Raw genomic sequence first — 15664 nt, forward strand, 5'->3', positions numbered from 1 at the left:
TCACTGGGACTCCATACAGGTACCAATGGATCTTCACAGAAATTTCTTAATGTTTGCCAGTGCACAGCCCAGACCTACATTTCTCACTCAGAACTCCAGTTGAAGTCACAGGGAATTTTTCTTAAGGACTGCAGGGCAGGGCTCTGTTCTAATGCCTACAAGAGTCAATGGAAGTCCTTCCATTGAGTTAAATGGACAGTGCATCAAGTCCCATATGCACATATAAAATAGATGGGAGGTGGGGCAGGGATTCTGTGACTTATACACAAAATCTCTTACATATTGTGTATCATATTGTGTGACTTATGCACAGAATCTTATTCCATCTGTGCACAAACATGTCATTCAGCTGTCTGTTTATAGTATAATAGGTTCCAGAAATAAAAGCAATTCAATAAAAATAATTAAAACCTTAAGACCAAAATTCTTAGAGGCGCTAAAGATGATTTTCCCATTACTAAACTAGAGAAATGGCACAGCATGTCTCCCCTAGAATTTTACCAAAATCTTTAGATAGGCACTAAAACTAAAAAGGTAAAAAAGTAAGGAAAGAGGGGAAGTCATTCTCAAAATGAAGAGCTTCGTTTAACTAATACATCACCAAAAGAATCAAACAAATCAGACACAGAAATTGAAACTGCCTGTGGCATTTGTACCTGAGCACCTCTTCATTTTCAAATTTTCCTACTGAATTCCTCTCATAAGGTGTTCAAGAATATTTAACTTAAGTATCCTACAAAGAAACTGAACTGACCTGAAGCTCCTGAAAAAAGCAGGTAAAATTTATTCTACAGAAGAAATATTATTTTATATTCAATATTGTGTTTTATATCCATGATTACACCAAAAATGTTTAAAGAATATATATTAAGGCTGTTACGAGGCAGCTAATTCACTAATTGTGTAGTCAATACATTTTGTATTGACTATATGATTAGTCAACAAGGGAAGGCTTGCTCATTCAGACAGCCCGGTTCTTACTACCTTTAAAATGCAGAGCCACAGTGGGGGTAACTCCCATACTGAGGCTCAAGCTGGGACTGAGTCTGGCTTGCTCAGTCCCAGCTTTCATTGGGTCCAGCAGCCCTTGTCCACGGGGGGTCCCAGTGGGTAGCTGGGACCCCTCGAGGACAGGGGCTGCTGCTGGAGCAGCCTCTACCCATGGCCAGCTTGGGCCACTGTGGATAGGGGCTGCTTCATGGAAGGCTCCCCCCTCTGATAGAGGCAGCAGCATGGGGGAGCAGGCTGCACTGTGAAGACAGTGCTGGGGAAATCAGCTTTTAAGACAACTCCCCCCAGGACCAGCTCTTGCTTCCCTCCCCCATTGCTGCCTCTGATACAGAGGCAGTGGGCAGGGGGAGTGAGTAGTCGAGTACTCAACTCAACTACCCGATAAGTCTAGGCTTATCGGGTAATCGACTACTCACTTACATCCCTAGTATATATCTAGTAGTCCCTAGATTTCCAACCCCAGATAAGGAATTGTTGAACGCTGATGTGACATGTTGGCATCCCATTGGTACTGTCACTTGATATGTTGAAACCCCACTGAGCCTGCTTCCTCTGACGGCCTTGGCTTCTTGTAACCATGTCTTAGGGTATGTCTACACTACCCCGATAGTTCGAACTAGGAGGGTAATGTAGGCATACCGCACTTGCAAATGAAGCCCGGGATTTGAATTTCCCGGGCTTCATTTGCATAAGCAGGGAGCCGCCATTTTTAAAACCCCGCTGGTTCGAACCCCGTGCAGCGCTGCTACACGGGGCACGAACTAGGTAGTTCGAACTAGGCTTCCTAGTTCGAACTACCGTTACTCCTCATTCCACTCCTCCTCAAGCCTAGTTCGAACTTCCTAGTTCGTGCCCCGTGTAGCTGTGCTACACGGGGTTCGAACCAGCGGGGTTTTAAAAATGGCGGCTCCCCGCTTATGCAAATGAAGCCCGGGAAATTCAAATCCCGGGCTTCATTTGCAAGTGTGGTATGCCTACATTACCCTCCTAGTTCGAACTAGGAGGGTAGTGTAGACATACCCTTATTAAGCCCAGATCTCCAACAGAGCCAGAGGAACAGGGCCACACTTGCAAGGCTGCAGGCACAGAAAGAACTGCAGAGTGATACCTTTTCCCAGCTGGTCCCCTAGGAGCTGAACCCTAAATAAATCTGATGCTGTGTAAAAATCTGTGCAGTGTATGCTCATAAATTCACCCTTTCTCAGTGTAAAGAAAGAGATGCACAGGCTCCTTCATCACCACCCCCAATAATTATTTACACTGGTGATTTTATTAAATATAAAAGGTAGGATTTAAGTGGTCATAAGAGATGGGATGCAGAACAAATTAGGTTATTAAGCAAAATAGAACAGGGAAACTGAGCTTAATATATTAAAGAAACTATTTACATGTAATAGCTTACCTAAAATTTGTTCTAATAATCTTCACAGACTAGATCCTGGACCCCCAGTTTGTTTCCAGCAGTCATTTTTGGTAGAGTAGCCAGGGGGTTACTGTATTACCTCACTCCGTACCCTTAAATAGGATTTGTGTAAGGCAGGAGTCTTTTGTTTCAGTTTGTCCCTCCTCCCCCCAGCTTCTCATGGGAAAGTACAGAATTTAAGACTGATTCCATCATCAGATGACATGGTCACATGTCCCTGCAAGAACTGTCTCCATACTTCATGGGCTGACCCACATGTCCCAGGAAGGTTAAGCTCCATTTCTCTCTTACAAATGGGACATCACAGCCCTGTACTGTAATCAGTGGGAGTGACCCAAAGTAATGAATATGCAATTACAGATACATAGCTCAATATTTTTAATTTGATCCACAAAAATGATATATGCATACAAATAGGATAACCATATTCAGTAGATCACAACTTTACCAATCATCTCACATGAAGTATGTTGCATAAAACCTATTCCAGTTATGTCATTCATATTTATAAGAATATTTCCATAAAGAATATGGGATGACCCATCACACCTGGGTCTCAACATGGGACTCCAGCATCCACACTGAAACTCTATTATCGCGAAGACAAAAAAGGTCAGCCATTGGTATTGTGAATAATTTTGGCAGACTCCCTGAGCATGCGTCCATCAGGACTGAGTGTACACTGCAAAGCTTGAAACCTGGATCCCCAGCTTCACGCGCCTCAGCCCCTCCACCCCATTGGACCTCAGACAGAGGCTCCATTCTCAAGGTTAGTATGACTTGTGTGTATGTAGAAAGAAGGGTTGGTTTGGGCCTGAGTTTGATCCTTGGTCTCACACTGTAGACATACTCTAAGAATGCAACACCAAATACTCGAAAGTTAAGAAATGCCAGTATTAAGGTTGTCTGTGTAATCCCAATTTAATCATTTTGAGAAAATGCATTATGATTAGGCTGGGAAGAATTCAATTTTTTTATAATTTTGTTTGAGAATATTAATATTTATTTTTAAACATTTTTCAATTATTTTCCAATTTACATTTTAACCATTGAGGGAAATTGGTGAAGGACATTTAAGACTATAATTACTTAGTGCAGTCGATGTGGAGATTCAAAAAGCCAAAACTTTATAACTATTAAAACATAAATTGTAAACATATTGCTAGTAAATATCTTTACGTCAAAGTGTAATAATTTGTCAAATTTTTATTATTATCAATGGAAATATTTTTGGATTGTTTTCTGTAAGTGCAGTGAAATCAACATTGACCAACATTCACTGATAAAGATCTTCAGAGGGGTAGCCGAGTTAGTCTGTAACAGGAAAAACTTAAAAAACAACAAATAGTCTAGTACAGGGTAGCCAACCCATTCCGGGCAAAGGCCAAGATATCAGTGGATCTAGCGCGAAGAGCCAGGGCAAAGTTGTCAAGCACAGGGAGCCAGGAGGAGAGGGCTGTTTTCAGGGGCGCAGGGATGGCTTTATGAGCCACGGTGGGGAAGGGAGGGCTTTGCAAGCCGCACCCTGGGAAGGGAAGAGCCACATGCGGTGGCTGGCTGGTCTAGTAGCACTTTAAAGACTAACAAAACATGTAGACAGTATCATGAGCTTTTAGGGGCACAACCCATTTCTTCAGATGACCAGCTCATCTGATGAAGTGGATTGTGCCCATGAAAGCTCATGAAACCATCTACATGTTTTATTAGTCTTTAAAGTGCTACTAGACAATTTGTTGTTTTTTAAGTTTTTACTGATAAAAGCATAATCCTTACAAGCCTAGTTATGATATCTTCTGTATTTATATGATCACATACTATTTTTTCCACAGCAGCCAGAGGCTGTAATTGCTGGGAAAGTCCTACCCAACCCTTGCTACTCTGGGTTGAAGCATGTTCAAGGCAAATAGAATCTGGATAATTCACCTGCCAAACTGCTACAAGTCTCTGTAGATAATGAACAAACTGAGATTTTTAACAGATTCATAACTTAGTACCAAATTTGGGTGATATTTCAGATTTGAGAATAGAAAAGGCACATCTCTGACATAAGGACAACCATTTCTTAGTGAAAAAGCTGAAAGCATTTTTAACAGGGGCAAAGCAAGGTGGGTTTCCCCTTTTCTTTCTAGCAAAAGGGCTGAATCAATTTTGCTGATTTTTTTAAAATTCAGCCTGAAGCATACATGTCAGTTGGAAAATTTCAGTCCCAATGCTTGAAGTGTGACAATGTTATAAGCAACCCACAGCAAAGTCTCATAGAGGGACATGTCAAGAACCCAATAACTTTTGGCAGTGCCACAATTTGGACCCTTCCTACTTTTCACAGTTCTACTCTCTATCACCTTTTGCTAGAAAGCTTCAGATTATAATTAATTTACAACTGTTGATGAATAGGGATAGTAATTTATGGATTAAAAATAAAGTGGTGAAAAAAGGCACTATCCATTTTTGGGAGGCAGGCAGGAAATGACCTTTCTTTATTTTTCATGTATGTTTTCAAGGAGGATACTTGTGAATTTGTTAAATAATTTTTCCAAAGAGCAAAAAAGAAAATACTTACAAAAAACACTCTCTTTTCAACATCTATCTTCGCTGAATGTCAGAAGCTGATAGACTACTTTGGATTTAGTCATCTGTAACTGAGAGCTGAATTTGGCTCAGATTCATCACTTTTCAGTAGAAAATATGATGATTGGTACTTTTAACTGATAACTGCTGCATGGTATATGAAAACTAACTGATTTTTTAAAAGAAAACACAAAGTAATGTTTGCCTTAAGAGCCCAAAGGCATTTTCCATAACAGAAAAAGAATAATTTTAAATCAGTATCTTTCTGGAAAAATGAAAATGTTGATTTACTCCCAGTGTGTGTTAGTTACCTAAGCAGCTAATGCTTGCTAACAAGTGAATGCTTACTACCAAGGGTATTCCCACTAATGTGCATATGTTAGGTAGCAAGTATTTGCAGGCTCATAAGATAGCAAGCAAGCCTACTTTGTCAAAGATTTTCAGGTTCTCAAGAACTATACACTAAAATGCAGCATCAGATTTTTTTAAATGACAGAAAAACTGTTGAAGCCTAATTTATTATGTCTCATTTATTGAAAACACCTGTCCCCACAATAACTTGATCAAAAATGGGCAGTATCTTCATAAGGAAAGGACCTGGGAGGGGACATCTCAGAGAAGAAGTCAGAGACCTTTTCTAACTTTCTAAAGATGAGTTGCTCACAGACTGATGAATGAGAAACCCAGTTTCTGAATGCTTTTAATTACCAATGAGAAAGTGCTACCTAGGACAGGAAAAATAGTAAAATATAACCCATCACCCCAGAATTTCTTCTGGTACTTATTAACATTATGTCAGCTAATGTTCAGATTAATTGACACCATAGATCACCTGACATTTGACACAAATAGTAAACTGACAAGGCAAGAGTTTAATTTGGAAAAAAAAATTGCAGAGCAGTATGAGCTAGTTAAACCATATCAGAGATAATATTATAATTCAGTTTACTACTACATTCACTTTTAATTGGTTTTTATTTATGTGTAATTATTGGCCAAATTCTCTAGAATATCCTTTGTAAGTGAACTTGCATTTATGTGTAAGCTAAATGCAGCTGTGTTTAGAAGACATACTTTGGAAAGGTCAGTGTAACCATGAGAGAGAAGTCTGATTGAGCAGACATGAGTAGCTATCTTAGTCAGCTGGCAGATTTTTTTTTCATCAGAGTACTGCAGTTATTCTATCTCCAATTCCCTGCCAAAAAGCTTATGGAGGGAAAGTAGTTTTATCCCAGGGTACCACACAGGGTCACTTTACAGCTGAGTGGAAAATGTACAGGAAAAGGTTGATTTCAACAAATTTCCCATTTCAAAACATATATTTTCAAAATAAAAGTTTCATATTCTGGTTTTAAAACTAAATATTTTGATATCTTAGTTCTTTATATTTCAAAATAGGCAATGTTTTAAAAAGATTGGAACATATCAATTGACCAAATCTTGAAAAAAATCGTTCTGATTTAACAGTTTGTGAAACTTTTTTTCAAGATTTCACCCTTTGTCTGAATTCAGGATGGGAATAAAATTTGAAATCTCAAAAATTCTCACAGTTAAAAAAAGCCCTATCCAGATCTTTCTTTCTCCATGCCATTCTCCAGAGAAGGCAGCTGTGTGGTGGTTCTAATGGAGAGGACTCTGGGCAGTTCAGCCAAACCAGGGCTGTACTGCAGTAGGCTTTGGAGGAAGCATGGATAGGAGTTATGGGCCCTACAGGGTCATCCTTTTCAATAGAGGACTGTTGTGATAATTTTTCGCGGATGAAAATAAAGGCATGCTATCTGCAGCCAAAAATTTTTTAAAAGGTCCTATCTATGCTTCATGAATGGGCATCTTATGGGCATCTTCAATGTTGCAGACCTGGAGAGAGCTGTATGTAGCTGAAAGAGATTGTCTCTTTTACCAGCAGAAATTGTCCCAATAAAAACATTGTCTCACCTTTCTTGTCCTCTCATCTTATGGGTTATCATCAGTGGCAGTCCCATATAATAAATCTTACTTAATCTAAGAGTTCATTAGGTGTAACCAGGTTCACTCCAGTTTCTAAAGTAACCACATTCTGGAACACTGACAATATGTGGAGGTGACAGGCAAATTAACAATCTTTTCCTGTAAATTAGCAGTGAATGGCATCTTTTAACCACTGCAGTTCTAATCCATCCTGCACCCTGAAGTCTTGCAGGGTGCACCCCAAGCTTATAAAGTGAAGTAAAAACTGTAACTTACCATCTCCAGTTTCAACACAGAGTTGCAAGCCTAAATTGTTCTGTGGATTAATCACCCAATGATTGCTGGTCACAGTGATATCAAACACAAGCCAACCCACATTAAAAGCTTGAGTTTTCCTTGTGTCCAGCAGGAACAGTTCTGCATCCCTGTTTTAAAAACAAACAGCATCAAGTTAGGACAATAGCGAAGTTGTTACTATATTTGTTTATCTGCACTTCTGAGTATGATATGTCAGAGCCCAGATGAGTAATGAGGCACAGCTTTCTGGTCTTCTTTTGCTGTGTCACAAGATACAGGTTGAACCTCTCTGGTCTGGCACCCTCAGGATCCGATTGGTCCCGAACAAGGGAATTTGCCAGACCAGGGGAGGTCAGGCATCCAGGATCTCCCGGGCCTTCCCTCCTGGCTACTGCTCCAGGAGAACCTGGAAGCCTGACATCCTCTGGCTCAAATGCCTGGCTCTGGTGTCCCCGTCCCCCTGCCCGACTCTGCTCCCTGCCGCCAGCCTCACGCAGCAGCAGCTGTTCCTGGGGTTCCTTGGCTCTTGTGCATCATGGCAACAACAGCTGCTCCTAGGGTTCCCGGACCTTGTTCCCTGTGTGGTGGCAGCTGCTTCCCAAGCTATCTGCCCCCAGGTCACTGGCCCCAGACCAGCTCTGCTCCTATTCACTCTGAATCTCTGGGGTCAGGGCTCTCTGGTCTAAAAACATCTGTGGTCTTGCCAGACTGCCTGTAACAGAATCCATGATGGCAGTGTTCCTTGAAATCTGAGCACTTAGACAGTCACCCAGCAGAGATCCAGGTGCCACCTAGCTGACTAGCAGAGTGCCCACAGCTGGCAGCATGTGTTTCTATTGGTGGTGCATTGCACCCATGTCTTGGTGCACATAACAAAATGTATTCCACACATTAATGGAAAAATAGAGGGCACATTGCTTGGTGGTTCCTTTTTCAGAGGGTGGAGGAAACTGGCTTGTGATCTACACCAGACAGTCATATCAAAGTATATGCCATTGCTGATGCTGCCTGTGCTACCATGGCTCCACTACTATTTTTAGCATGTTAGTTCAGATGGGAGCAAAAAGAAATATATTCGCACAAGCTGAGAATCACTCTGGATTGTGGTATAGACATACCCTAAGTGTTTGGTATGGATCATCTCTTTGTTGTGTATTTGTACAGGACATAGCACAATAAGGCCTGATCCTTGATAAATATTGTTGTAAAGCAACTGAAAAATAAACTGTGCTTAATCAAATTCTTGAACATACAATACCATTTATTTAATTTTGGGGGGTATTTTCTACATGTTCAAATATATTGATTTCTATTACCACACAGAATACAAAGTGTATAGAGCTCACTTTATTTTTTATTGCAAATATTTGCACTATAAAAAAACTAAAGAAATAACACTTTTCAATTCCCTCCCATTAAAAGTACTATAATGCAATGTCTTTATTATGAAAGTGAAACTTACAAATGTAGAATTATTTCAGAAAAACTGCATTCAAATATAAAACACTGTAAAACATTGCAGCCTACAAGTCCACTAAGTCCAACTTCTTGTTCAGCTAGTTATTCACACAAGTTTGTGTGCATTTGTATGAGATAATGCTACCTTCTTCTTGTTTACATGTCACCTGAAAGTGAGAACAGGTTTTCACATGGTACTGTGGTAGCTGGGGTTGGAAGGTATTTATATGCCTGATGTGCTAAAGATTCGTAAGTCCCTTAATGCTTCAACCAGCTTTCCATAGGACACACATCCATGCTGATGATGCTTTCTGTCTGAGAATGAGCCAAAGTGGGTAGACCAACGTACGCTCATTTATCATCCAATGCTGTAATGGACAGAAGTGCTGACCAGTACTCGGTGACTAAGGGATTAAACTCAGATAGCTAGCAAAGGTATTGGCTGGAGAACCAATTGACATAAAAGGATGAAATTTGAATTGGATATAGATTCATGGCCAACTTTCTTTGTGTGGGAGAGAAAAAATAGGAGTTAAGAGACACAGAATGATTTAAACACAGGCAGGACTACCATGCCTCCAAGGAATTTGGGGCATGGAAGTGGACTGAATAAAGAAAAAATTGGAAGTAAATAGAAGAAAAGTGGATTTAGTCACACTCAGCGAATTCTTCTTCATTTTGGGGTTGTTTTGAACTGCTCTATCTGACTCTATGCCTTCGCTCCCCATTTAACATCTCACATTGTGCCCAGAGATTCTTCTCTATGTTTTAATTTGCTTTCCTTAGTTGCTCTATAACATCTAGCAACCAAATACGATTTATCAAGTTTAACTTTTGTTATGTAATAAAAAAATCACTTTTTTTAAGGTGATGATTTGATTCTTGTGTCCTGGAAGGTCTGTCTGTCTGTGTGTGTATCTGCATGCCTCAGACTGGGAGGTCAGCTACTAGAGACTGCAGTTTGTTTTTCTCTTTTCTTTTTTCAAGGTCTTTTGGGACAAAAAAGCTTGGGGTACCTCTGGGGGTGGGTTCAAGTGTTCACCCCTGGTTTTCGGGATAAAACCACTTGATGGTTGCAACTTGTTTGTTTGTTTCTCAGATCCAGGGAATCTGTGACTCTGGGAAGTTTTTGTAACCAGTGCCTATAGAAACACGGTTTTTAAACTCTGTTGCAGGCCCTCATCTTCCGCACTTAAAGTGCCAGGGTGGGGAACAGCCCTGACAGATGCCAACAGCAGACAATTTATTTTCTTTTTTGGTGACTCAGTTTCTGTTGGTTCCATATCAGTGTCTTACTTTTTTAAAACATCTGAAAGTATGTGCCACACCTCATCCCTTTCTGGCTAGGTCTACACTGCATCCCTCTTGCAGAAGAGGAAATGCAAATGAAGCGATCATTAGCAACATCTTTCACTTCATTTGCATAGTCTCTTCCGATGCTTTTTGCAGAAGAGGTTTTTGCGCAAAAAAATGCAGAGTAGACAGGTCTGTTTTGCGCAAAAAAAAACCCTTTTGCGCAAAAACCCTTATTCCTCATTTTTTTGCGCAAAACGGACCCGTCTACTCTGCATTCTTTTGCACAAAAACCTCTTCTGCAAAAAGCATTAGAAGAGAATATGCAAATGAAGTGCAAGATGCTGCTAATGATCGCTTCATTTGCATTTCCTCTTCCTCAAGAGGGATGCAGTGTAGATGTAGCCTCCGATTTTGGAAGACATTTCAGATTTTTAAACCTTGGGTTGAGTGCTGTAGGTATCTTTCAACATGTGCTGGGTCATCATCTAAGACTGCTATCACATTAAATATATGACAGAATGCAAGTAAAACAGAGCAGAAGGTATACAATTCTCCCCCAAGGAGTTTGGTCACACATTTAATTAATACATTATTTTTTTTAATGAGAGTCATCAGAATAGAAGCATCTCCTCTGGACTGGTAGCCAAAGCATGAAGGGGCACTGAAATGTTTAGCATATCTGACATGTAAATATCTTGCGACATCAGCTACAACAGTGCCATGTGAACATCTGTTCTCACTTTCAAGTGACACTGAAACTAAGAAGTGGGTGGCATTATCTCTTGTAAATGTAAATAAACTTGTTTGTCTTAGCAGTTGGCTGAATAAGAAGTAGGACTGAGTGCACTTGTAGGTTTTAAAATTTTACACTGTTTTGATTTTGAGTGCAATTATGTAAGAAAAAAAATCTACATTCGTAAGTTGTGCTTTCATGATAAAGAGATTGTGCCATAGTACTTGTATGAGTTGAACTGAAAAATATTACTTTTGTTTATTTTACAGTGCATATATTTGTAATATTCATAATAATAATATGAGTGAGTACTGTACATTTTGTATTCTATACTGTAACAAATTAATATTAATATATTTGAAAATGTTGAAAAACATTCAAAAATATTTAATACACTTCAACTGGTATTCTATTGTTTAACAGTGTGATTAAAACTGTGATTAATCATTTTTTTAATGGTCATTGTTTTTTTACTTAATCATGTGCATTAACTGTGATTAATTGACAGTCCTATTGTTAACTACACACACCAATATTGTATTTTAAAGAAATACAAAGTGACAAGCTCATAAAATATGAAATGAACACAGTAAAAATTATGGTGGCCTTGGGTAAATGATACTTCAGCCAGCAGTCATACAGAATGACATCACAGTGACAGATTTTCAGTAACTGGTGTGTCTAAGCTATCATTTTAACATGAAGACACATACGCTCTCATTCTGCAAACTAACACATATAAGAAATTTTACACATATGAGTTTCAGAGATACTATGCACCTAAAGCTCTCATAAATGCCAATGGGAGCTGCAAGTGGTCAGCATCTCTAAAAGCAGGCCAACAGTATACACAAGTATAAGTTCATGTATGTGTCTGTATGATCAGGGCTAATAAAAGGTGGACTATGGGGAGGAAATTGGCTTTTTATTAAAATAAGATCAATCTTTTTGCCAGTGCTTCCTCTTTTCCCTCAAGTTATAGCGCTAGTGATGACATTCTTCTGTACTGTTCTTATCTTTTTGGATATAGTTGAAATGTATTAATGACCACACAAGAAGAAAATGTACTGCTCCCTCTGGGTATAACTAAGATTAAAACAATCCTACAATTCAAGAGACCCTAACCTGCTACTCAAGCACTGAACACATTAACAGTGTACCACAAGCTCATAAAAGGTATTCTCTGGGGTCTTAAATGCCTAATTTTTCTCTAACATGCAGTTTTATCAGAACTTTAAAAGCTAAATGTCTAGCTGTAAACCCTTTTAAGATAGTTATTTATATATATTGTTATATCACTTAGTAACAAATATGCATAAAGAATATTATTCCATAATTCTATTTTGGGCCAAAAACATGAGATTTTTTTTAAATCTACTGTGATTTAATATTTACTATTCTCTTCAACAGGGGTTGGGAACCTCAGCTTAACTGGATCCGGCCCCCAAGGCTCAGAGATCCCTTCCCACATTGGGGAACCCACAGTGGTGCTCTAGTCCCCTACCATCAACCCACAGGTCTGGAGCACACAACATTTACTAGCCTGGGCCCCCCTAGTCTCCGGTGTGCAAGGGGAATGTGAGGAGTGCTTTTTTCCTTCTTAGTCAGGGGCTTCTCACTTTGCTTCTCACTTGTGTGCGGCCCCTGACTGATTTTCCTGTGGGTCAGCGGCCCCTGACCCAAAAAAGGTTCCCTACCCCTGCTCTTAAAAAACAAATTGCTTAAAATATTAAACAAGAAAAACTTAAAATATTAAAAAAGAAACAAATGCGCACAAAGCTCAGGATTTTATAGCAAATACTTAAAACATCTGAAACAATTGTACAGTGATTACAGAACTGAGAGTTCTATGCACACTCCCCACAAAGGAGTCCATGTGATAATGCCTGTTAAACATGATTTTCTTTAAGGGTGTGTCTAAGACTACAGGGTTTTGTCAACAAAAGTGGCCTCTTGTCGACAAAACTATACCTACGTCTACACTGCTGCCGAATTCATGACGTCGACAGAACTCAGCAGTTTTGTCGACGGCAGTAAACCTCAGTCTATGAGGAATAATGCCTTTTGTCGACAGAGTTCTGTCGACAGAAGGTGTTATTACATCTACACTGTCCTTTGTGTCTACACCGTCATGTTCACAAAGCGGCTTAGTTTGTCGACAGAACTGGATGTAGTCTAGACACTCTTTGTCGACAGGGGGTTTTGCCGACAAAAGCATGTAGTCTAGACGTACCCTAAGATTCAAATTAGCCATTAGTCCTGATTTGTCTTTTCTGCAGGAGAGCCCTTTTCAAGAGCCTAGCCACGGGCTGAATTTATAATAGGACAGGGGAGGCTAAGTTGAGAGGCTACATAACAGAGTGCTTGGTGGTTCCTTCCTCGGGTGGGTGTGGAAATCTGAACACGACTAATTAGCTGTCCTGGGTCGTCACAGTCCAGGCTCTATTTCTCCACTTTTTGCTTGGGGGTTCTGCCCTTTACTCCTTAAGCCTCTCTGGCTGGGGGATTTAAATGAATATCACTCATGGGAGGGTGGCTTTCATCTAAATCCGCCCTCCCATCAGTGATATTGCCTTCCTGAATTCTCAGAAAAGGGCAGGGCCAGTGGTGAGTTGATAGTGTTGCCAACCATTCAGACTCAGGCAAAGGGTTTGGTGAAATCACTCTATCCAGGTCTCGGAGATCAGCTCAACCTGTTCACTATACTCTCCTTAGGGTCAGTACAAAGGTTTCCTGCCTAAAAGGTCCCTCCATGCCTTCAAGAGTTATTACTGCAGTCTGCTGCTTAGGGCAATCCTGCTCCTTTCCTCCCAATTGGCTCCAGCCTCCTTCCTTTTAAAGGCCTTCTCCTGCATAACTGATAAGAGGCAAAAGGAGTGGAGCTTTCACTAGTGCTCCTCTGGCCCTTTCCACACCCATGTTGGCCCATGCACCTTGTCACAAGCTGTTACAGCCAAAACCCAAGTGTACTTCATGTACCTGTGTGGCCAAAAAGCCAGAGAAAGTCTGGGAGTACACATAGTCTTTGCTGGTGACCCAAAAGTTAGCAAATTTGGGCTTTGGTGGGCCAAATGGTGGAGAGAGGTACTTTCCAGAAGCATTTATCAAGCACCCCAGAGGTCATCAAGTCCAGACTGCTGCATTTTTGGGAGGACCACACCATCTAGACCATCCCTGACAAGTTTTTGTCAAAACCGCTCTTTAAAAATCTCCAATGACGTTCATTCTACAACCTCCCTGGGCAATTTATTCTAGTGTTTAACCACCCCCCTGACTATTAGGAAGTTTTTCCTAATGTCTAACCTAAACCACCCTTACTGCAATTTAAGCCCATTGCTTCTTGTCTCTTGGAGGGTATGTCTACACAACAGTGTTATTTCGAAATATCTTATCTAGCTTAATTCGAAATAATGCGTCTACACACAAAATGCAGTTCGAAATAGCATTTTGCTATTTTGAAATAGTGCATCCACACTGAGTGGACTCTGAATCACATTTAAGGCTGGCCAGAACCAGTTCCGGCAGGACACCAGATCAGGACTTACTGTGTGGGGCTGCTGCCTGAGGCTATCTGAGGTCCGTGCTTAAAGGGACTCCCTCTCCGCCCCTCCCCCAGACAGCCAGTTTTCAGCTTTTCCTCCTTGCTTGTCTACCTTGATGAAGAACATCAAAGCATTTTGTCTCTGCGTGCTCTGGTTGCCCTCACTCGGGACACCACAGCACTCTACACCATGGAGCCAGAGCTGCCCCTGAGCACTCTGGTGCTTCTCGTGGACGCATTGCTATCAGCCTGGCTGCACTTGCTGCAGGCTGCCATCCGGGAGGTCCATCAGGGGCTGTCAGTATCCAGGAGGCCCTGTGGGAGAGCACTCAGAGCCTCCCTGGTCTGCCCACTGGGGGTTGTGGCTCATTCCTCCCTCATGTCCTTCCATGTACCCTTCCCTAGCCCCCCTTCCTAATGTCAAATAAAATAGATGTATTTTCAAAAATATCAACTCTCTTTATTTAACAAAACTGGGGGGGAGCGAATGAAACTATGGGGAGACTGGGGAAAGGAGGCGGGAGAGGGGAAGAGAGAGGGTGGGAGAGGGGAGGGGGAAAACTGGGAGGAGGGAGCTGGAAGGGGGAAGCAAGGGGAAGAAGGGGGAGGGGAAGCTCAGGGCTCAGGGGTGGAGGTCTCGCTGGGCCAACTGTCTTCCAGCACAGCGGGTGCGGGGGCCTCGGCATCCCCGGGGGGATGGGAAGGAGGGTGTGGAGGTTGAGGAAGGAGTGGTGGGAGGGGGAGAAGGAGTGGGAGGAGGAGTGGGCACTGGGGAGGCAGCAGGTGCTGGAGTGGCACGAGGCAGAACGCTCTGCACCAGGGTGTGCAGGTGGTCACATATGGCACGACCCTGGGGAAGCAGCTCCTGCCAGAACTCCGGTTTGTCCTGCACCCACTGCTCTATGGTGCGGTGCAGGGCTCACAGGGCCTCCAGCTGCTGGTCTCGGTACCCCTGCAGTGTTGCAGTGGACCTGCTGAGCCTTTGGGTGTGGGAGGATGTCCCGGGAAGAGTGGTGCTCCCTGCACACACATCTGGTGCGGCTGTGGTGAAAGAAGAGAAGTGGTCAGTTCTCCCTGGGGACACAGTGGGTTAAGCCCAGCCCCCCTCTGCAAGGTGAAGATGACCGTGCCTTGCACCGTCAGAGCCGTTGTGCTTGCATAGAGGCCATGGTTGGATTGTCCAGCTATCCATGGGAGTGGGAGCTGCCCCAAGACCACACCCATGCCTCTGTGCTGTGTATAGCGCAGCCGAGGTGTGTGTGGGGGGATGTCCCATACTTCTGTGTAGAGGGGGCTTGTGAAGGGAGGGCGTCCTGCTGTGTTCCATCCCGGGGTCAGGAGCATTGTCAGGTCTCTTCACACATGTGTGTGGCTATCAGGCCACGGCCCC

General features: G+C 41.9%; 1 protein-coding gene across 1 annotated transcript in view; it reads right to left on the reverse strand.

Moving 5' to 3' along the window:
- The window catches only part of BMP5 (bone morphogenetic protein 5), an 85546-nt gene that overhangs the window by 30530 nt on the left and 39352 nt on the right, over positions 1 to 15664 (reverse strand). The window contains exon 3 of the mRNA XM_006110971.4: positions 7226 to 7374. Coding sequence (XP_006111033.1) covers positions 7226 to 7374 — 149 coding nt within the window. The remainder of the gene's footprint in view (positions 1 to 7225; positions 7375 to 15664) is intronic.

This window comes from Pelodiscus sinensis, chromosome 3 (genome assembly GCF_052426305.1).
Source record: "Pelodiscus sinensis isolate ZL-2025 chromosome 3, ASM5242630v1, whole genome shotgun sequence".
Taxonomy (NCBI): domain Eukaryota; kingdom Metazoa; phylum Chordata; order Testudines; family Trionychidae; genus Pelodiscus; species Pelodiscus sinensis.